This window comes from Corvus moneduloides, chromosome 1 (assembly GCF_009650955.1).
Source record: "Corvus moneduloides isolate bCorMon1 chromosome 1, bCorMon1.pri, whole genome shotgun sequence".
Taxonomy (NCBI): Eukaryota; Metazoa; Chordata; class Aves; order Passeriformes; family Corvidae; genus Corvus; species Corvus moneduloides.
Window position 1 is genome coordinate 108,809,942 of NC_045476.1, and position 23,904 is coordinate 108,833,845.

At 39.3% G+C, this 23,904-nt stretch overlaps 1 protein-coding gene across 2 annotated transcripts in view; it reads left to right on the forward strand.

Moving 5' to 3' along the window:
* The first annotated feature begins 309 nt into the window (after positions 1–309).
* PTPN2 (protein tyrosine phosphatase non-receptor type 2) overlaps positions 310–23,904 on the forward strand; it is a 31,844-nt gene continuing 8,249 nt past the window's right edge. For both annotated transcript variants that reach the window (XM_032121496.1, XM_032121488.1), the window contains exons 1-7: positions 310–501; positions 3,040–3,130; positions 10,591–10,691; positions 11,378–11,476; positions 12,567–12,704; positions 20,747–20,956; positions 22,305–22,463. In XM_032121496.1, coding sequence (XP_031977387.1) covers positions 433–501; positions 3,040–3,130; positions 10,591–10,691; positions 11,378–11,476; positions 12,567–12,704; positions 20,747–20,956; positions 22,305–22,463 — 867 coding nt within the window. In that variant the 5' untranslated portion in view covers positions 310–432. The remainder of the gene's footprint in view (positions 502–3,039; positions 3,131–10,590; positions 10,692–11,377; positions 11,477–12,566; positions 12,705–20,746; positions 20,957–22,304; positions 22,464–23,904) is intronic.

Here is a 23,904-nt window from a genome sequence, read left to right on the forward strand (position 1 = left end):
GGAGGTGGCACTCAGTGGCATGGTCTAGTTGACGTGGTGATGTTCGGCCACAGGTTGGACTCGATGATATCGGAGATCTTTTCCAACAGGACTGAGTCCGTGATTTTTGTGAAAACAAGCGCTCCGTGGCCATTTGGAGACCGAAGCCCCCGGCCCTGCCGAGCCCCCGCGACACCTGGGCGCGGTCTCGCCCCCCACCAGGCCAGTGGCGTCACCCCAGGTGCTTCCCGCCTCCTGCTCCCGGGGAGGCGTGCTCTCCGCCGCCCTCGGTGGGCGGGACAGCGGCCGCGCATGCGCCCGGCGCCGGCTGCGGGACACCCGGTCGCGAGCGTATGTGCGCGCCCGCCGCTCCCGTGAGGCGGGGGGCTGCGCGCGAGCTCGCCGCTCGGCCTCCTGCGGACAGGCTCGCGCGCCCTGGCGGCCGCCGCCATCATGTCCGCCGCCATCGAGCAGGAGTTCCAAGAGATCGACGCCACGAACGACTGGCAGGCGCGTTATCTGGTGAGCCGAGCGGCGTGGTCGGCTCCAACCGGGGAGCAACAGCGAGGGAGGGAGGGAGTGAGGGGGGGGGGAGAGAGCCCCGCGGGCCGGCAGCGCCCGTGCCCGGTGTGCAGCACCACCGCCGCCTCAGCAGCGGGGAGAGCGGAAGTCGCTGGGCCAACACGACTCTCGCCCTCAGGTGCGCGCAGCGGAGCCGTGGGCAAACGCTGCGCATGCGCCTGTGGGGCGGCCGCGGGAAGGGGCAGCGGGGCGCAGGCGCGGGGCGGGGCGAGTGCGCGGGCTCGGCGCTGGCTCTTGGTCGGCGCTGCACCCGGGGCTCAACCGAGCGGGGCCTGGTCCGAGCCGGGGCAGTCGCTGTGGGACTCCCGCGGCTTGCGGGCGGTGTGGGAAGCTGTGCCCGATAGTACGGATTTGGCCAAGGTTTCTCCCCCTTTCTTTCTCCCGCGGATTCGTGCGGCTCCTCAGGCACCCGTGCTCCCTCCTCGGCGCCCGTTCCCGCTGCCTTGGCCAGCTCGGCGTCTGCTGTGGGGGCCCTGCGCGAGTGCCAGTTAATAAAATACAGTATTTGCACTTCTTTTATTAAAGAAATTAAGAACTTCCAAGAACAGCCACTTCCATAAAACAGAGGTTATGTATCAGCTGGTGTCACTAGAGCAGTTATTTAAGCCAGCAATATTTTATAGCACTCTCACAAATGAGAAAAGAGAACCAAACCTCGAAGTTTTCTTTACTGATTTCAAATTACACTTTTTCTCTGTTAAATTAGCAATTTATTTGATTTATATGTGATTCAAATGCACTATCTCTACTGCAGTATTTCACATGTTACAGTTTTGGATATATCTGTGTTACAAGTAAGTACCATCTAGCACCAAGCCTGCCAGAGTTCAGGAAAGGTTTGGACAATGCTTTCAGGCACGTGGTGTGGTTCTTCGGGTTATTCTGTGCTGGATCAGGAGCTGAACTTGATGATATTTGTGGGTCCCTTCCAGGTCAGGACATGTTGTGATTCTGTGTGATGGCTGGATATTATGTGGGAAAACTGATTTTAGAACTAGGCATTACACTTTCTTAAGTTTAATTCTTTTTAGCAAGCCTGCCCTCCCACTGCATTACTGTAGTAGTATTTCCAGCTATTTTAGTGTTTCTTTACCAAAGTATAGGCTTGTTTCTGTGCACGGACAATGCAGGTGCTTTAAAAAGCAAAATATGTTGCATCCTGTTAAAGAATAGTACAAAATTTACCTTTCATGGGAACTTGGGTGTGAAGGAATCCATTTGTTCTATGTGCAAGCTCCTAAAGCTTGTCAGCCATGTAAACTAGAGAAGTTCTAGTTTGCTGTATCAAAATAAAAAACCCAACAGAAAGAGATTTTTATACAAATATGTGGAGTATTGATTCTTGGCAGTTGCTGTTCCACACTGTGATTTATGTTCTTTACAGGTTGGCACTACATTTTAAAGAAAGGTCATGCAACCAATGCTAAAAATTGGAGCTTTCTTTTGTATGTTGTATTTCCGCTGATGCCCATTTTGGCTGTGTTCATTGTCTGGGAATAGACTAGACTATTTAGGAAGTTTGAGCCCAAAGATAGTGGGAACATTGAGAAGACCAAAGAATGCTCAGTTGTAATAAGAAGTTTAAATGCCCTTTGGGATATAACGATGAAATGTAGCAACATAATCTAAAAACAGAAGGAGAATTCAAAGAAAAATATTGTTAATTCTGTACTGTACGACATTTCTGCTGAGGCAGCGTCAGTACAGAGATGTAAAGACAGAGTAGAACACATTGAAGGCTGTTTTCAGTTTTCTGCATAAGATAATTCTGTATATCTTAGTGAAGTTGTAGAAAAGATGCGCTCAGGCAACAAATTAATAAAGCAGAACATTCAGAACATGTGAACAGTAGGGTCCTTAAAACAGTGTGTGAGTCTGAATGTCTCACAGATTACTGGAAGGTTCGTATTAATGCATGGGGAGAAGCAGGCTTTGATTTCACATTGATATTTGTGACTCTAGAATTCTTCATATTGGTTCATGTTTAACTACAGCTGTATGGGATGAGCCATCAAACCACCAAGAATAATCCTATGGCTCTTAATAGTAGCCATAAAATCATTAACTAGTTCACTTACCTTTGTGGGGTTTTATGCTACCAGTCGCTGTAAAGGAGCCAGCATAATACTGCTGCTGCATCTGAGTCCTTATTGCTTTGGGAGATAATGTGCTACTCTGAGGTAAACTGTAAACGTAATAAATATCTGGGGTTTGGGGTTTTTTGCCCTTTGATCCTGATGTCTCAGTTACTTGTGTTATATTTGGTGGTTTTAGCCAAATGTAGGAAGATCTAAGTGGTAACAGTAACAGTTTGGCCATGGATGAGACACGTCTTCTGAGGGAAAATGACACTAGGGCCAGTAAAAGTCGGTTTAAAAAATGTTAGTTATTAATAATGTTACTTAATTAGTAGTATGTATAGAACAGTAATCTTAATCAGGTTGCTGGCTATAAGTCAATTTTTTTTGTCTTTTTAAGGAAATCCGACATAAATCCACTGACTTTCCTCACAGAGTTGCAAAATATCCAGAAAACAGAAATCGAAACAGATACAGAGATGTTAGTCCATGTGAGTATCTTTTCTGCAGTCATTGCAGTAAACTTACTAGACCTTCTCTTACCCTGTTGACTTTAAACAATAAAATATTTGGGGTAATAAATCATGGTCATTGCAAATTTTGCATTTTGTTTATTTCTGTAGGCATGTATCCTGTGATAAATGTGGGGCTTTTGGTAACACATACACAAATGTGTATAACAGGAGGAACAAAAGTCTGCTGGTTAAACTCATTGTGCTGAATGGTGAATGAGAGATGGTTGCAAGTCATAGGTATTAGTGTATAGGTAAATGTTTGTGAGCTGCAAAATAATGTTTTAGAGATATTTTTCTCAGACGGAAATTATTTGTTTAGTAGTGCTTCATCTATTGTAAAAAATGAGTATAGAGCTTAAGTTAATAAGCCTTGACTGACAGAGGTGTTTTCTTTTTGGACTGAGTGATTCTGCACATCTACAAGGTGATGTGGATAAATGCCACTCAATTTCTACTGTTGCTTTAAAAAATGCTTCAGATTTTGTTGGTTTTGTGTATGTGGTAAATAAGGTATGGAGTGCTTTGTACTTCTGCTAATTGCCGTGAAATGGTCTTTTTGACATAATGATCTTATGTCTCATGTGAAACGAGCTTTTTTTTTTTTTAGACCAGCTTCTCTGCTACAGAGATGTTGTGGGCTTCTTTTCATCAGCATATTACTTCAGAAACTGTTAAGCCAAAATTATTGCAAAAAGATATGTGAGCTACAGATAGGGGAAAAAAAATTGTGCAGCTTTAATTTTTTTGCAGTATAATAAAACTGGGACAGATAACATGTTTGAAGTTTCCCAGAATACTAAAGGGTCCTAAAAGCCACCTTGTTACTGGATCTAGAGTTTTTGAAGGGTTGCTGGTATATTGGGACTTTCTGTTTAAGAGCCTGATCTGAATACCTATTCTAAGATTTGGAGAAGTGCTGAGCTCCTTGTTTCCAGTTGAAAGTTGTGGTAACAGCATGTGCATAGCACTTCTCAGAATGACATGGAAAGGGTCTTGGATTGAGTCACACCAGTCAGATGTGGTGCTGAGTGCTGCTCCTTAGACTGCTGCCAGGATGCTCCAGTGGCACAGTGAATTCGCACCAAATAGGTCCAGTCTGGTGTGGTGCTGAACCCTTGTGCTGCACACTGATGAAACTGAACTTAGGAATCCAGTGCATGGCCTCCTTGCTGTGTCTGCATGGCATTCTGCTGGAGAAGGTGTCCAGCTCTGAGGAGATACCTCCGATGAGGCAAGGCTCACTGACTTTCACTGTAGGCTGAGGAAATGGAGACAGGCCTCTGGGGGACACATGTTTGTGCAGAGGGACTTGGGTGAACCAGCTTTGCTGTCCTGTTACAGCATGGCATTAGCATCTTACCAGCGCTGAAGGAGATGTTTTATTCACTTTCTGCTTCATACTTAAGTTGCAATGGGGGTTGTAAGATGAGAAGGCAGGAAATTAGATTTGAACCCAGAAGTTGCAGGTTCTCGTCCTGGGTCTAACATCCTATACAATCAGAAGCTGTATCCATGCATTTACTTTTCTCCCATACATGGATTTAATTTATACAAAGAGAATGAAAATTTACTTTCGAAGTACTTGCGCTTTTTTCTTTCTGTTTAAAAACAGTGTTTCTAAAATAGATAAAAATACATTGCATTATTTAAATAGCATTTAATAATGCCTCCAGTAATACCTTACAGATGTGACTTGTATTCATCTCCTGCAGTTATTTGGAGCTCAGCATTTTCCTTAATCATGGCATGCCTTTTACAGTAGTGAAGAGCATCAAATGCTTCTGCCTTAGTCATGGCAAAGCCTGCTTCTGAAACACGTTTACCCAGTAGGAAAAAAAAAAAAGATTGTATTAATTCCTGGGCCCAGTGCAAAAGCAGAGATAGATAAAATCTAGTATTGGAGTAGTAGTCAGGCTCAGGAAAGGGCTAGAGCCGTTACACTCTGACATAAATTATAACATAATGAATGAACTAAGATGGTGAAGTTTATGAGGAATGTGTCAGTTTTTAGCATTTATGAAAGATGGTTTGAATTGCTCCACCTAGATAGCTTGCAGAACTGGGCACTAGGAACAAAGCTGTATGAGGAGAACAGAGCAAAACACTGTGTTTGAACTAGTTGATTCCTCTGGAATTTTACTTTTGTGTTTTCAAATATGACTCATAATTGGCTCAGTAACGATGAGAGGAGGAGAAAGACACCTGAAAGGGAGTATATGATAAATAAGATTTCAAGGTGGCAGTACCTAAATTTCAAAGCAGCTGGGATAAAAGCTGCATGGTTTGGTCACTGTGGTGAACACATCTAATTGTGGTGCATGTATGCAAGGACTTGGTGTTGCAGAAATGCGAGACGACTCAGTCTCACACAATCTTGATGTCTTAGTCCTTCACTTTGCAAATTTTGCTGCCTTTTAACAGTGTTTAGATGAAAAATGGGTGATATTAATATTCTCTAATAGTCAGAGGCCTTCAGAACCAGCTTTTGGACTTTTAAGATCTATCTACATCATCATACTGTAAGACATAATTTAAAGAAAGAATTTTATTTCTCCAAAAGCAATGTGAAAATGGTTTGTTAACTGTGATAGCAGCCAAGCCAGTTTAAAATCTGAGGTGGTGGAAATGCAAAGATTGTTCTGTTTTACGGAAAATATGTCAATTACAAGTACAGGAAAAAATGCTTTGGGTTGGTTTGGCCCATTTGACCTGCAATATCGGGGACAAGTACACTGAAACAAACTTGTGTCTGTTACATGTATTTCTAGGTAAAAATTGATTTCTGTTTGCTGGGAAAGGCTAATCATTTCTGCCCATTACAGTTGAGTTTCGCAGTGTTTCCAGTTTCTTAATTATTTTTGTTAGTGTCTGGTTTTGTTGGCTAAAGAGCTGTAGCATATATAAGTTTGGTTTGGTAAAAGCCCTCAAGAGTTACTGCCTAGCAGAAAAAAAAATAGAAGTCTAATAGTTTGGTATTAGTCTAGAATAGAGAGAGGAGTATTTTGGCTCCATAGTACTATTGAAACAGGAAGTTAATCTGAAATAGGTTTGGTTTGACAGCCAGTCATTTCCGGACAGATGAAACCATTTCTCATAAAACGTTGTTAACAGAGGAAAGTAAGTTGTGAGGTTGTTGTTCTTTATTAATAATTTTAATGAAACGCCAAAGATTTCTGTAATTAACTTTCCTTCTAAATCTTATCCTTAGTTGTTATCAGAGGAGTCTGGTGTCTCAGATTGACTGTAAACACCTTTAGAGCTGAGTTCCCAGATTTACAGGCAAGAAGGAAATCCCCTTGGCAAAATTGGCAGGGGTGTTTTTTTTTTTTTTTTCCTTTTGCTTTTGGAGGGTAGATGGGGGTTTACACAGATTTCTCTTCAGCCTTCCTCTGTAATATGGTGTGTGGCTCAAGAACCTGGGACATCTGAGCATTTTTCCCTGATAGATCATGTTGCTTTTGGAAGATCTTGCAAGGTAGAGATTTCTCATGTTTTCTTCCTGTGGCCTTGAGTAGGTTTTGTGTCAGACCTTTCAACCATAGGCTTGCAGCTGGCATAGAGTACAGGAGAGGAACATGAAGAGTATTGTGCTTTACAGGGAACAGAGTTGGAGCTGATTTGAATGCTTTTGCACATGGTGCCTATTAATTACCGTTGCAGGAATGTTCTCCTGTCCTGTGTTTCGAGTGTATGTGCTGAGAACAGAGAGATGTTCAGCCCAAAATAACCCTGCTGCATTTCTTGTCCATATTAGAAGCTGACATTGATGATTTTTATGACATTATCTAATGATTCTCTAAAACATCTTACCGCATGAAACATTGTAAAATAAACTCAATGTGCTGCTTTTGGAGATACTTCTTTGGGGTTGGGGAAGAGGGAAACTTTTTAGCACATGCTGATATAAACTTAAATGTATCTTAAGATTTCTTTTCCATGGTCCTGCTTACAAGTGTAAGCATCCTGTGCGGCAGTGACACACATATTTTGGTATGAATACATTTCAGTCATGAGCTAGGCCGTGACTGATGTGATGGCATTCATTGCGTACAACTGGTGACACGGTGGTGAGGAAAAGTAATTTTGCCTTTTCCTTGCCGTAGGCTACCTCTGAAACTTGAGACTGTAAGTCTAGTGACAGAGTATTGCAATTTGAATAATTTAGCAGCTCAGATAGACTAGATTTAGATTAGTGAAATGGAGGGGATTTGTTGGTAGGCAGGAGAGGGTCAGGCAGGGTCGCTGGGATGACTTGCAGCTGCATGTTTTATTTATGACTTTATTTAATCCACTAAGTAGCATTTCTCCCTCCTCTATTGTTACTAGCTCTATATTTGGGGGACCAGAGACATCTTCTGGATAAAAGATAATTTTGAAGTTATACAGTGTTCCAGAAACAGTTATTTTTAAATGAAAACCTTTCATTAACCAACTGCAAGAACTATATCATGTAAAATGCCAAACATTTTGTGTCTTGGTTTTAACTGGATCTGTCATTTTCTGTTAAGCAGGAAGCGATGATGGGCAGTGTGAAGTCTTAGCATTATTTGAGGCATGGGAAGTATTGTTAGTGACACAGGGTTTCACTGGAAATGGGTAATCTGAGTTTGCTTATCTCAGACAGGGTCATTCTGGGAGTGTTTTTTCTCAGTGCAGGGAGCCAGAATGAGAGTAATTTTCAAGGTTTCCACTTCCTTTTCAGGCTGCATAGTTTGTTGAAATAGGGGAATTAGCACTTCAGAAAATGAGTACTGTATTTTAGCTGCTGTAGGCATGGCAACACATAAGATAAATCTTATCCTAAGGATGGGTTTATCATTCATATAAATCTTAAGTACTTTGTAACTGGAAATTATATACGTACGGGAAGTACATTACAGCTAACTCACTGTCAAAAATTGGCTTGCTTCACTTAATTCAGAAGAGCAAGCCAGGGTTTGAATGAGGTTTCTAGGTCATTGTGTCCTTTAAGAACCTCATCCCTTGAAAGAAGGGAAATCAATATATTCTAGTGGCTTTCTTTGTCCTGTGGACTGCATGCCAGAGTACTTGCAGGATCTCCTCTGTTTTAGCTGGGGAGAGAGAGGGAGGCTCTGTCTGTGCACAGAATTAGCTGTTAAAGGGACTTTAAAAAAAACAACTTGCAGAACTTTGTCATGTTTACAAAGCAGAATTTATAAGAAGGGGAAAAATGCAGCTGAGAATGTAAGGATTAAAGCAGGAAACCTCCTTGGAGGCTGCAGTTGTCTGCCCCTGGCAGCAGTACAGCAGCTGCCGCTGGGTATTAAACTGTTAACAGTGCTTGCTTGCGTCACCTTTCCGAGAACACTGGTACCGGTATGTGTGATTTACTATAACAAGATCTTAAGTTTTTCCTGTTGGCAAATGACATGTAATATTTACAGAGGTCTTGGTTTCTTTCCAGTAGAAACATTTCAGATAAAGTGATACATGAAAGGAAAAAGTAATGCTTTCCTATTGTGGCAAAATAATACAAGGAGATGTATTTTACTTTCAAATGCATATGCATCGTAATTTTGCTGTGTCTTGGCTTTGATAATATTTTTTTCTTCACACAGAGGTATCATAAGTCTTTTAAGACTCCTGAAAGTCAGAATGGTGTTGCCTTATGACTGGAATGCTGATGAAAACAGACTAGCCCAGTATATTTCTCATGCTTTTATATCAAAAATAAATTTTCAGCATATTTCTGTTCTCTGCTTGTTCGTGTGTGACTGTATATAAAAGTTAGGAGCTAAAGGAGGTAGGGCAACAACCCCAAATTTGACTGCTTCAGCAACTGCAAAATAGTTCTACTTTACTGTTGACTTCTTTACTTGAATTGAGCAAGGTCGTCTTAGGCAGCTGCCAATAGCAGATAGATGAGGGAGAATGTAAAGGCAGATCAAGATGTAGTAAATGTACTTTTCCCAGGTTTCCAAACACATGGAAAGTATTCATATTAAATCATACAAGCAGTCTGTAGAACAAGAGTCTAATTCAGTAACTGTTTTTTGATTGCCGTCAGCTTTTTGCCTATCCAGATTTATATTTATGGATTTCTGAGATAAGCCTTGTGGCTGTACAGGCTGGCTGTGAGTTCAGCTATTGTACTTGTGCTGAATTTGATACTTGTAGCTGCTAATGTCAAAGCTCACAGCTTTGTGTGTGTTTCCCAAAGTGTTTGTCTAAAGGAAGTGAGCCTTTTGGTGCAAGGATGGGTGGATTGACATTTTAACAGCAGTCTGGGCCCTGATTGAGTTTTGTGGGTTAGACTAGGTGAATTTGGTTTTAAAAGTTGGTATTACATCGTAATTCACTCTGCTGTTAGTTTCCTTATGGAATCTCTTCCATCTCTTCATGAATTATGTTGAAGTTTCTTAAATTCATTTTAGTTTGCTATTTTTTATTTACTCTTCTTAGTCTGCTAGGTGTTGAGCTTCAGGAGGTTTACAGTCAGTTGAATCTCATTTCTGTAGTTGTGTACAAATTTTAAACTGAAAGTGCTGTTTATTTAATACAGTGACTGATAAACGGCTGAAGGATTACTTACTGTGAACAAGTCTGATTACCTAGATGTCTCCTAGAGGTTCATAAATCAGGTACTAAAAGGTTCTAGGAACAACCACAATCACTTTTTATTATGCAGTATTTTAGTTTGACAGTATGATAATCTTTCTCATATTAATGTTAGAATTTTAAACAGTCCTTTGCTTGCCTCTGCCATAAAAAGGGGAATGGTCCGTCTCGCTTGTGTAATTTTGAGATGAAACCATGTAGTTAGATTAGGCTTCATTTAATTGGATGATTTTTAAAATATTTCTGGGTTTTGCATGTGCCTTTTTCGTATTTTTATGTTCTGTAATATTAGACAATAACTTACAGGGAAAATTGAATTGATCAAAGCCTGGCTTGAATTACTGCAATTAGATTTTGTTGGGTTTTTTTTTTAGCTGTGTGAGCTTAACTTTATGATTCTCCCTCAACCTTTGAAACTGCAGTTCACCAAAAATCTTGGAATTTTAGGAAATCATGTAGTGGAGTCATCTGGTGTGATAAGACAGCGTTGCCTGAAGTGAGTTGTGGTGCTGTTGATTAGGGAGTCAAGCAGCTGTAGAGGGATGACTGTGAGAACTTTTTGGCATGTGTGGAAGGTTTGTTTTGTTTGGTTGGGGTTTTTAAAAGAAAAATAGGTATTCCAGTTTTCTGAGCAGCTTCTATTAATAGCTGCCTGAAGTTACTCTGATGGAATGCCGAGGGGAGAATGGGACAGTTATCAAAGTTACGTGAGAAATTAGTTTCACTTATATTTGTAGTTTGCTGTTTGGGTAGTAGCAGAATTTAGTTCTAGTTGCTTGTCAGACCTAAACTTGCCTGTTAGAGAGTATTCATTGAGATGGATGCATCATTAATTCTTAATTTTCTTTGAATTTTAGATGATCACAGTCGTGTAAAACTCCAGAACACCGAGAATGACTATATCAATGCCAGCCTAGTGGTCATAGAAGAAGCCCAGAGATACTATATTTTAACACAGGTAAGTAGTACAATTACTGGGTTATTACAGGGATTGAGAATCTAGGGAGGAGGATTTGTACAGTTGTAATTTGTATTTGGATGGTTTCTTGTCTCTATGAATTACAACTATCTCTTACTAACCGCTAGTGTGATGTAGTTGCAAACAGATTATTTTAAGTTTTAAGAAAAGCTAAAGGGAATATTGAAGTATGAGTAATTTACTGCATATGAAGCTTCTCAAATATTTCTTGCTCTTTTCTTCAGTTCTTTTGTAAATAGGTTATAACAATACTTCTACCCCTTAGTACATCTTGTACCTTCTGAGCATGCCTGCAGTAGCTTTTCTTCTAACAGCACAGTAGTATTGATGCTTAAACCAAAATACCCCTTCCCTGAGTTCTTGCTGTTTTGTTGTTTGGTTTTGTTTGGGTTGGTGGTTTTTTTTTTGTTGTTGTTGGGTTGGGGTTTTTTTTTTGTTTGTTTTTGTTTTTTCTTTTCTTAAAAAAACCCCAGCCCTTTTAAGTCCTGGAATGATCTGTGCAGTGTGGCTACTTTCTTGCCTGCCATTTCTATCATCCTATTAATAATTTGTTTAAACTTAAGAGGAAGACCTTTTCCTGTTTCCCACAGTGAACTATTAACTGTGTTCAAATACTGCTTTGCCAATACATTCTCATGCCCATTTTTGTATTCTTTACTACACAGGGTCCACTACCTAATACATGTTGTCATTTTTGGCTAATGATATGGCAACAACAAACCAAAGCAGTTGTCATGCTGAACAGGATTGTTGAAAAAGATTCGGTAAGTTGTAAAATAAGCCACACAGTTTTAATACAGTTGAGCAATGTTGTTACGTTAGAAGGACTAACAAACATTCTCCCTGGTGGGCAGCATAATGTGTATTTAATACAACAGTGAAGTGAGGGAGCTAAGACATACAGTTCAGTTTGGTGAAAATAGTATCTAACAAATGTACATTGAGAAAGGTGAAAGTAACATTCTGAGAAGGAGGATGTGCAGATAGAAATAGTGAGGAGTAGAGGCAGTGTAAGGTGTTCCTAGGACAAAATGGAAAGTGGGAAAACAAGTATACAAGTGATGTTAGCTGTAACAATGAAGGCAGACTGCTGCCCAAGAACTGTCAAACTGATCTAGTTATTTTTGATTCTTTGAAACTGGTGGCATACATGCAGAATACACACATTTTTTGTTATGGTGGAGTTTTTCTGCTACTGTGTCTAAAAGCATTGCAGATTTTAGTTATAAATGTATGTAATTTGACATTTATGGTTTTTATTCAGGGCAGATGAGTTACTGAAAAAAAATTGACTGGTCTGTTAAAAAGTCACGTGTTTTCTAGTGCAAAAATTTTCCTACAGAAAGTTAGAATGCAGAGCAAGAGGAATACAGGACAAAGAATAGTTTTGCATTCGTTTGTTAGTTGTTTTGTTTCACTAGAACCTTCCAGTATTTAGCAAGCCTAGGGAGAACTGGGTGTGATGGATGAGTTCTGTAGACGTGAAGGTGTGCAAGTCAGAAACAAAGGGGGGAAATGCTGAAATAGCTGAGCAGAGATCTCAGTTCCCTATAGAGAACTAGAGGGGGGAGAAAGCTTAAGATGTATCTCAAAACATGTTAGCCATGTGATGACATAAAGCTGGAATGACATAAAGCTGGAATGCTTAATAGCTATTGAAACAGTTGTAGTAACTTGGCTGTAAACATTATGGACTTCGAGAATTCTTCAAAGTGGGGGCAGGTACATGAGTCTACTCTATTGAACAGTGGGGTCTCAGAATCTGCACATGCAAAAGTCCAAGATACTAGAATATTTAACAAGGTTTTTCTTTTTTTTTTTTTCCCTTCTTTTTCTTTAAAAAAAATCCATTAGGTGAAGTGTGCACAATACTGGCCAACAAAAGAAGAGGAAGTTATGACGTTCAGTGAAACAGGTTTCCGTGTGAGGCTAGTGTCTGAAGACGTCAAATCCTATTACACAGTACATCTACTGCAGTTAGAAAATATCAACGTAAGCTTTTCTCAGTCTGTACAGCTCCTATTCGTGGCCTTAAGTGTATCATGAGAACCACTTAGCATCATGTCACTTCAGGTTTGATTGTGCTTTTACACTGGAAATTTTAATGCACTTTGCTTCTGAGAATGTTGAAGATGTTTGTGTGGAAATAAGCGAATGAGTTAGACCTCACTCTATACTTGAGGAGAGATAACATCTTTGGCATTTGTATACTTGTATTTTCCATTTGGCAGTAGCTTAACGTGCCAAATTCTAAATGATGGTAGTGGTGATTCTAAGAGGAGCTGTTAACAATTAACTAAAGGGAGGAGCACAGGAGTGGAAAATTCTGATTTCATTTGAATATCAGAAACCCGACTGAGTAATTACTGATTTTTTTTAGTGGAACTTGAGTTTTCTGTGTAATTTAGTCCAGATGTCTTGTTTTTGGGGGGAGGGGTGATTACCACCTCTAGATAGGTAACTTTATCTCCTCTTGCTTACCTCCCCTTTTGCTCCACAGGACCAACCATCCTTTTCTCTTAAAAAATTAAGCATTTTCACAATTTAACCAAGTTAAGCTCAAAAAAATTGTTCCTGGCCTGAGCTTGGGTTGGAATTTGCTGCTTTTGTTTCAGAGCGGAAGACAGGATTGAAGAGCTTGTCTGTCCCAGCGATGTCTTGTAAGATATTCTCTCTCCCTATAAATCTTGCCTTATATTAATTGAAAGTGCTAGTATGGCAAGTTTTCAAGGTTGTTTTTGTCAGAGAATTTGGGAAAGGAAAGCTTGAAGATGATGTTCTGCATGTTGTTTTGTACAACTGTTGATATATTTGTTCTCACATATTTGAATTTATAGTAACTGTTGATGGTATTTTGAGATAATATTTGTTAATTCAGAACCTCCCTCATGAGATCAACATGATAAAACCTGGCATGTTGTTCCTTGGTCTTCTCCACGTTAGAAGAGCTTTATGAAATATTGTCCTGCTGACCTGAAGAATTTCTGTTTAGTAGTTTGTTTATTGACAGCAAAGGCAAAAGAAAGACGGGTAATGCTGGCAAGCTAGTGCTTGAAAAAGAACAACTCTTCCTTTTGAAACCTGAGGCAAGTTTTCCTAACTACCAAAAAAGCTTCTTCATGGAATTGTTTGGCTGATGTTGGCCCTTCTAAACTTCCTATTTTCAAAGGATGCAGTTTTCATGACGTGTATGTTTGAACATAACATTAAGTGGAAAAGGCAGAAATGCCTCAAGGAACGGAACAATGTATACTATAGTAGACTTTTGAGTTGGAGCTATTGAACACTTAAATTTCTGGGTTTGTTTTGGAGCAGCAGTGCAGGTCTATCAGCACTGTACAGAGTTTCTTGTATGTCATATAAATCAGTTTCACAAATACTCACCAATCTTTCTGTAATGAATTTTTATTTTAACTCTCTAGCACTGTGGTAAGGGTCCATGAATATTAACTCCAAAGAATAATTTTTACATAAAACAGCTAGAAGAAGCAGAACATACTTGGTTACTCAAGCAAAAAAAGCTGCATAGTTTCTAGACTAACACTGTCAATTAAATGCAGCCTTTTGTAAGAATTTGATAATTATACCATAAAACTTGTGGGAACTGAGTATTCACAGTAACTTGAAATGTGAGCTTAACTGTGTTTATGTAAGTTATTCTGGAGGGGCCTTTGGTGGAGGCAGAGTGTAAGACATTTAGCCACTCAGTGCCTGGAATATAGGATGACTCATGAACAAAATATACTCTGAATTCCAAGAATACTTAAATTGTAGTATTTCCTTGAAAACAGAGAAAACCAAGGTTGTCTTTATAATGCAGCCATTCTGAGCTCAAGTACATTTGTCTTACTGCAGCAAATCTCTTTAAGGCATAAACAAGATATGGGTATGAAGAGTAAAGTGTTTGTTATGTTGTTACCAATGAAACAACCTTTGAATATTTGGTTGGTTTTGTTGTTGCTTTTGTTAAAAGATTACTTAGAAATACAGGTGGGGTTGGGGGGTTGTTCTTTTTTAGGATTAGATCAAGGCATTTGTTGATTTGCTTTTCTTTTTTTCTATCTGTTCTGGGAAAAAATTGGTTTTTTTCTTGGGACTATCACAGTCCAGTAAAGCTTTGGAGAGAAAATGGTGTTTATTGGTATCTGTCCAAAAGTTTTGAAAAGATTCCTAATGTTCTTTGTTTTGCTGTGATTATTTTAGAATTTCCTTATTTTTTTACCTGATCCAATCTGCATTTTAGAGTACAGGCATTTGAAGCTGCTTTTCCACCATGGTTCATTGTGTATCCTCCATGGGTTTGTTGGTGTCAATTGTCAGCTCTTCTGAAAGTTGAGTGCTGCTTTCTACTGTAATAACTTAGATTCAGAACTCTCCCTTAATATAGACTTACCATGAAGGCTTCCATCAACCAGTGCCTCCCTGGAAAAATAAGGATAGAGGGAAGATACTGTGCTCATGTAACAATTTTGTAATCATACATGAAACTATTGCATGGCTGTTATTTGAAGCGAAGTCTCCCACCTTTTTGGAGAAGTGATAGTCAGGTGTATGAAAGCCTTTTGTTAATTCTGTGGAATTACCTTTTGTTGGATGGGATTGCTAAGTGTTGTGACGATGTCGTGGGAAAATTGTTAGATCTTGACAACTAACTTGTGAAAGACTCCACCTTGTGTTGAATATGTATTTTTATATTATTATTATTTATTGTTGCTTTTAGCTTTTTTTTTTAATGTCACAACTTTATGTATGACATATAATGAATGCTTATAAGCAAAACTATTACATAGGTACTGGGGAATTCTGACAAGCTATGCAAGGGCAAATGACCATCAGATCTTCAGGGAAACCAGGAATTGCTTGGATGAGGAAATGGAGCAGTGGAATTTGGAATTGCAAAAGGAACCTTTCTGAATGTATCTCAGAGTGGGTTCCTGAAAGTAAGAATACAGCAGTAGGAGAGGTTTGCAAAGAAAATATTTGTTGGAGGAGTAAGGACTAGGAGAAATGAACTGAATTTGATGTGACAACGGTGGTGTGCTACTTCAGAGTAAGGACCATTAATAAATCCCAAGTGGCATCTTGAATCCTCCACAAATAGCAACTATTTGGAAAGACCCATTAGTAAAATTATTCTCAACTTAGTACTAAGCTTCTGTGTGGCTGTGACTGTCAGATTAAGGTAATGCAAGACTGCATAGTGACCCTCACTAGCTGATCCTGTGGATGAACCAGAATGTCTGTGATGATTATTTGGCCCCTTTATCCTCAGGGCCATTTTTATTTAAATTTTGAAAAACATTTTGGCCATCGTGAATGAACAAATAGAGGAGGCTCTGTTAGAAGTTGATTTATGATTTCGAATTTCAGTGTGTAGAATAGTGCCCCTAGAGCATTCATTCTCATTTTTATACGATCAAATTAGTTGTTAATGAACTTAAGGCATGTTCATTAAATACGGGACCACTGTGGGGTTGTAGGTGTGTTATATCTTCATATATTTTACCATTTCAGTAGCACTTCAATTATGAAATGAAGGCTTTTATAAGGAGTGTGTGAAACTTGACAGACGAGCATTTTTTTTGTCTTCATCTGTTTTACTTGACGCTGAAGGCACCAACTTAACCTTTGAGCGTTTTGGGTAGCGTTTTATTCATGTTCATACTCTCAGGTGACTGAACAACTTGAAGTTACTCTAAGACTTTTGTACCTTTTTGTTTTGAGTGATTGGATAGTCACTGTAAAAAGGTTATGGCAAGGCTTGTTTCACTGGAAGCTAATCTAATGGCATATTACTTTTCTGCTCAAGTCTTCATGTGGATCTCTGCTTGTAACTTGGAGCTTGTGCTTTGATCATCCTTTGATTATGCTGTTACTTCCAGCAGCCAGTGCAGAGCTGTGCAGTGTGGTGCATCAGTTTTAGCTATCTTTGTTATTTATGGAAAGCTTATCCCAGTAGTTCATCAGTTTTAGCTATCTTTGTTATTTATGGAAAGCTTATCCCAGTAGTTCCTAAAACTTCCACTAGAATGGTTTGATTTTTTTTTTTTAATTGTCATTTAAATGTTCTCCATGATTATTCAAGGATTTTTTTTTTTTTTTTTTTTTTTGTAGCTAGTCTTAGGGAATAAATCTTGGAAGATTGCATTGTGGTTACCATAGAACAAGCTGGTTTTCAGTTACCATGCAGAAATATGTTCCTTGTGTATAACATACAAAATTTTATATTGCTTCCTGAGTTCCTGAGTCTTGAAGTCCAGGGACTTTTATTTTAAAAGATTAGCTAGTTTCCTGGTAACACTTAAAATTAAATTAGTTGTTATTTAAATTTGAATTTTTGTCCCTCAGCAGCTGTGAACCAAAAAGCCAAACCTCTTCTCGTAACAGTCCCACATCACTTCATGTAAGTGCTGCATGGCCCAGTGACTGGGAGTTGTTTAAGTAGGGGTCGTACAGATCCACACAAAGGCAGTGTTTTAGCTGTACAGCTTGACTGCCAAGCACCACTTGAAAGAGCCATTCTGTTTAAAAGAGCAATGTGGGAGGTTTGAAATACTCAAATGGGATTTGGCTGTAGGATTAGAGATCACAAATTCAAAGATGACCAGCTGGTTCCAGCACATTGCAATGGGACTCTTGTAGAGAGATGAAAAGACTAGGTATTTTTATAATGAGCTGAAGGGATGGAAAATCATGGGCTGGATAAAGTCTTCATACAAGAAAGGAAAGAAAAATGTAATTCTGTGGGTTAGGGCAGAGTGACATGTACAACAGCACTGTTTCATCTCTCTTTTAGAAATAACTATTTCGGATTACTGTACAATTAGGGTGACGGCCATATTTTTTTTTTTCTTCAGGAAGAGGATGCTAGTGCTTGTTACAGGATGGGATTGGGGGAAAAAAGCCACGCAACCCCCCCCTGCTCTCCCCCAAACCTCCCCAAACAAACCCTACAAGTCACCTTTTTTGAGATTACAAAAATCAAATGACAAAAAGGGGCATTTTTGCCTTCTTGAGGTGTAAGGGATGCTTTCATCTGGAATGCTTTTTCAGAATCTTGAAGTAGGGAGTATCGATTACCACCTACAAAGACTGTCTAGATTCAGAAGAAGTAACTTTAACCTTTACTTAGCACGTGCCTTGTCGCGGGTTCGGTTTGCAACCGGGCGGAAACACCAATTTAGTGTAGTGGTTTGGTCCAAAATACTCATTACTGTTTATCTTCTGTGAGGTAAGAATTAGGAGAAATGCAAAGCAGGCACCAAACTTGAAAGAATATAAAGAAGTTTATTAACAGACCTAAAAGAGGGGGAAAAAAAATTATACCACCTTCAGAACTCTCCTCCTCCCCCCACCTTCCTCCCTTCTCCCACTGACAATGTAAAAAGACAACCCTTAAGATGTTCAGTCTGTTTACCACTTCCATAATAACCTTGTTCAGTCCATTTAGAAAGAGAAGTCTCTTCTTGCTCATGCTGTGAAAACATTATCACAACGAGACAGCCGCCCACTTCCAAATATTGTTCAGTCCATTTAGGAAGAGGAGTCTCTCTGCCTGCATTTGAGTCCCTTCCCCCGACTTGCAGCTTTTCCCGCAACTGCTTTCGAGGGTCCACTCTTGAAATTTTTTGGGGTACAATTTTAAGGTTGAGCCATTCAGAAACAAAAACAGAGGCCCTTCTCCTTCCCTGGGAGCAAAGGGTCTTCATCATCTTCATCGTTAGGACTATCTCTGGGAGCATCTCTAGGAACTGAGGTTTTCTCCTTTCCCGTTTGGAGCAAAAGTCCTCATCTGGTTCATCTCTCCCTGTCCAAACTTCTCATGAAATTACAGCTGCGTCAGCATCTGCCTATCTCAGCACAGGTGCTTTTGCTCACGAGTTGAACACTCCACCCCCCATATCTTCATGAAATTACAACAGGGTACTCTGATATATCATAGCTTCACAACAGACTTTCAGCTTTAAGCATCTCCTCTCTCTCTTCCCTCAGGTTTTCAGCTCTTCACGGCAATAAAAGGGTTACTCTCACCTCGGCCTTGCAGCTTTGCAGCTGGAATGTTGAATTTTTCTTATCGCAGTGGAGAGGGGGGAGAGCCGAGCCGCTCCGGCTGCCCACGGCAAGGCAGTGGGGGGGGTTCCATGGCTGGAACAGATCCATCGGCTCCAGGATGGCCGTGTCCTGGCCTGGCCTGGCCCAAGCAGGGCCTGGCCGGGCCCGCTGGTCCCCGCTCGGCCCCGCAGCCACCTGTCCCAGCGCCGGAAACGAGAGAGAGCTTGGAGGGGGAGTTTGCCTATTCTTAAATGTGGATCACAGAGGTGGTCACAACTTTAAGTGGCTTAGAGAATTGTCCATATTCAAACTGGCCAGCTGATAGGTTCTATCAGTTCCCAGAGGAAACTGTAAGCACCCCTTAGCAAGGACGTCCCTTCTGGGACTATGCTTGCTAACCTATGACATGCCTTTAGCTCACCTCTCGAGTTTTCTTCTTAATTTTGTTTTTAAAGTGATGAATTATTTTTCTTAGAAATAGAGGAAATTGCTTAAGTGCTATTTCCAGATTTCTTACAAAAAATATATCTCCATGATTTTTAAACAAACAGGTCATTTCAGTTGATTTGTGAGTTAGCTTGCTAACTTGAAAAACTAGGTACAAAAGAGCAGTAGGAAAGAAAATGCAAACTCTTTAATGCTTTGCTCCAGACAAAGGGAAGCCCCAGTATATTTATACAATTTAGGGCCTGATACTCTTTTTTCCCCTATAAAATCTTTGTGTGAACTCGTTTTCCCAATATCATAGATCACAATTTGTTGTCCTTGTTGATCACCTAGCCAAAAGACAAAATATTTTTGGAAGATAACTGTGCATTTGAGAGTGACTGGAGTCATGTTAATATCCACTGTTTTCTGTGAAAGTATTGGCGAGTCTTGCAGTATCAGAGATTGAAGGCAAAAGACAAATTGGGAGAGTGTTTTTGTTACTGCAGAAACCATATTTTAGTTTCACAAAGGAATTTCATAAGTTGTCTCTCATAAGAAGTTGAAACAGACTGAGCAGACGAAGAACAGTAGAATTTATTTTAATTTCATGGCTATATTTTACTGTTGCTGAAGAAGAAAAATAGCTTTTCTGGAATACATTGATATTTTAAATCCTTTGTGTTTAAACTTTGCCAAAGTTTATGTCGATTTCAGTCTATGCGGAAAATTGGATGTAATGGAGGGAGGGTAAAAATAACTGAATATTTCTAAAATTCCTGAGCTAAAATGGGTGATCATTTTGTCTCAGAATCACCATGGCAAGGAGTAGCATTTAACAGCAGGTCTGAAGTGAGTTCCATAAAAGTATGATCCAGATTTTATATACATACTTTCATGCTGTCATTTCAGTAATTGGGGTTAGTTCATCATGTTAGGAGAAGAAACTCTGCTAGAGGGGTTCTAAAGCAGCTGTATGATTTTGGAATCCTCCTTTTTTACTAAACAAGAATATGTCCAGCAGAAGTCTTGCTAGACATCCTGCTGTATGGATTTTTATAGGCCTTTTCCAGGAAGGAACGCTTCCTGCTCCTCTCAGTAATGTGGTTAGTATAAAGGAGATGTAATACCTCTTGGCATTAAAACTTGCTCTGAGCAAGAGTGCAGAGTGTATACAATGCTGACATGGGTTTTTTCAGTCATGTTAGTTCTAGCTGTCTAGTAACTGCTGTCAGCCATTGAACTGCATTATTGCTAGAAAAAGAAGGGTATTTGGGAGTAAGGAGTAAAGCAAATCAAACATAGCAGTGGAAGTTTGAGAAGAAAAAAAGAATGTGTGTGGTAATAATTACAAAGGAGAAAGTTACTGACTCAGATAAAACTGCTTCTGCTTGCACTGTTGGTTGTCATCCAACTTGAAGCAAGTTACTGGGTTGTTTGTCTAAAGGGATGTTTAAAATAGAAAATAGCTGTTGATTGCGACTGGGGAAATGTGCGCTAACTGAGCCAAAGAGGAATGCTTTCTAGTTCTACTGTTTATTTGTTTTCACTTCTAGAGTGGTGAGTCCAGGATGATCTCTCATTTTCATTATACTACGTGGCCAGACTTTGGAGTTCCTGAATCCCCAGCTTCATTCCTGAACTTCCTGTTTAAAGTCAGAGAATCTGGTTCACTGAGTCCTGAACATGGACCTGCAGTAGTTCACTGCAGTGCAGGAATAGGACGTTCTGGCACATTTTCATTAGTGGATACTTGTCTTGTTCTGGTAAGTGTTTGCATTTTCTCTGTCACCTCTTTCTTTCTCCTGACACCCTGCCAACCTTCCCAATATGGGCTTTTTGGTCAGAAGGCTTTAAAAGCATTGAAGTTAATGACATTCCAGTGGAAACTGAAATTAAGACAGCATGCTTTTTTTCCCTTCACATATTTTGATGGCAAAAACACAGCTCTTGAAATGCATTTACAAATCCATGTTGAAGTACATTACATATTTTCAAAACTTCCTGGAAAGTAAATTGTAAACATTCTTTTCCTTTTACCTAAGATGTGCTTAGGAAAGGTTGAGGATCAGTTGGGTTTTAATATGAAAAAAGCTTGTGAATATATATTGAGATGGTTGAATCTATAAGTCTTTTGCTCAAGAGCCCTTTTCTTAAGGATGCAGAGAAATTGTTATCTGAACTAGGATGAGAACTCAGGCATGCCCCTGATTCTCATGCAGTGTGTAATTGTGGGCGGTGCAGAATTTCCTTGCTGTGCAGCCCTCTGGGTGGTGGGGCTTGATAGCCAGTTCCAGGGCCACATGGATGTATAGATTTTTTGATTACTTAATGAACTGCATCATCTATAGTTGCTCATGGTGTGAGTGAACCTTGTATGTTAAATAATATTTTAAATCAGTTTAAATTTTTGTTGGACTTAGAAGTCCAGGCACAGAATTTTCTCTTTCTGCTTGGTAATAGTGAAAAGGACAGCACAGGTTTAACTGAAATAGGATTTCAGTTAAATTACAAGAGACACATTTTTCCGGTTTGGTTAGATCCTCTCAACTTACTTTTTGTTGGTTTTTTTTACTTCAGTTTTTCTTTGGTTTTATACATTTTGAAAAACATAGGGGTATATTTTGATGCAAGTATACTTCAAAAACACCCTGTGTATGTAATGTGGGGACAAGTGTATGCATGGCTTGGGTTAGGGATTCTCCTTTAAATAAGGGAACTTCTGCCATAGTCAGTCTGAATTACTGCTCTATTCAGAAGCAGTAGGAAATACTACTTTATGGCTCTGATTCTTACAGTCCTATTTCAAAGTCTGAATACAAGCCTGAATGAAATTGAGCATATCTAAATGTCTTAATTTTAAGACTTAGTATTAGGGCACTAATTTATTTGTTTAATACATGATCCTTGACTTGTTCATAGTAAGTTTTCATTAGATGGTTTGCATTTTTCCTTCAAAAACAAATTAGAAATCATTTGAGATGTTAATCTTCCATATTACTAATAGAAGCATAATAGGGAGAAATGAATTTTTAGATTGAATTTTATGACTAATTTTTATTTGTAATTATTTTTTATATACCATTGACACTTTCAATGTAACTTGCTTTACAGATGGAGAAAAAAGACCCATTTTCTGTAGATATTAAGAAGGTATTACTGGATATGAGAAAATATCGAATGGGACTTATTCAGACTCCTGATCAACTAAGATTTTCATATATGGCTGTAATAGAAGGAGCAAAATTTATAATGGGGGATTCAACTATACAGGTAAATAGCTGATTTAGCTCCATGGTTAGCTCCATGTATTTGAACAGCAGATTGCAACAGTAGTAAAAAATAGGCTCCAGATTACTTTAAAACATGTAATTTTGTGAGATTTAAATAATTAGCCTTTTTTAGTAGATGCCTAGGAGGCACTGTTCAGTGCCTTCTATCAAATGAAACTTATAACCCTGTGTATATGTCCCCTCTTAGATAAAATATAAAAATAATTTTTCTGTCCAAATGTTAAAAAAAAGAGTTCAATCAGTATTTTCAATACTGAAAAGTGAAAAGTAATGCCCAGTATCACTTTGAAAATAGCAAGGATCTTTTTTAGAATCTCTTGATGTTTGCTGTGTATTTTCCTAGCAGATAAGTTGCCTGATGCTACAGATAACATTTTTTGGTTAAAACTGCCTTTTTTCTTAAAAACCTTTAAAATTCGTGTTACAGTTAGTACAGTCTAGCCAAATACAATGATTTTGGGTGCAAAGAGATTACCAAATCTCACTGTTTTATCAGTGTGGCTTGCAGACATAACAGCTTACAGCTGTGTTAAGTGGCTGGGGCTAGGTGGGAGGGAGAACTGGGAGGAGAGGCTTTGAAACACCTTTAATTCTACTTTCATATGCTAGGGCTTTTTTATTTTGTTGATTTCTTAAAATCACGAATAGGGCAGATAAGTGAAAGCACATTTCCTTTCTTTGTGGTACCGGTAGTGGTCTGATTCTTCCCTTTAACAAATGTTTCTTGACTTGCTGTGTAAATAAAGAAACAATTTTGTACAACTGCTAATCAACACCTAGATAGTGTGCTGCTGGTCTGACACCTGTGCCCTATGTCTAGAAGACTTCATGATTCATCCTAAGACTAACAGCAGTTTAGTCTCTTCATTTTCTGGAAGCTGTTTCTGGTGGTATGAGGTATTGTGTCCAGTAACATTTTTCTGCTTTCCTTTTTTAAAAAAGAACTGCTCCAAACGGAGCAGTTCTGGTTCCCACACTTACCCATCTAGATCACAGGATTTCTTACTTCGGGATATGAGGGAGCATTCAACTCCGAATACTTCTTGTCGTGTTCAAGTGTGTTATTTATTCATAGTAAGAGAATGCCTAGGAAGGCACACTTCTCATTTGTTCTCTTGTTATGATTGTTCCGATGATATTTCTTAAACCAGTGTTTCCTGCAGTGCAGGCATTTGTCCTGGTGCTTCTCTCTTCAGGCCTCAGCATTATGTGCAGAAAATCAATTGGCAGTACTTAAAAAGCAAATTTCTCCTTTTAAGGTCAGCTAGATCATTTTTATTCCATAAGGAACAGTTGTACTCTTCAGAATGTGAGAGGTATTCACTTCTCTCTGCTAGTGATGGAGAGGGCCTGAAGTTACTGAACGCCTCTCTAATTTAACATTAGCCAAATGTTTATCTCTGACATCTCCTTGGATTTTG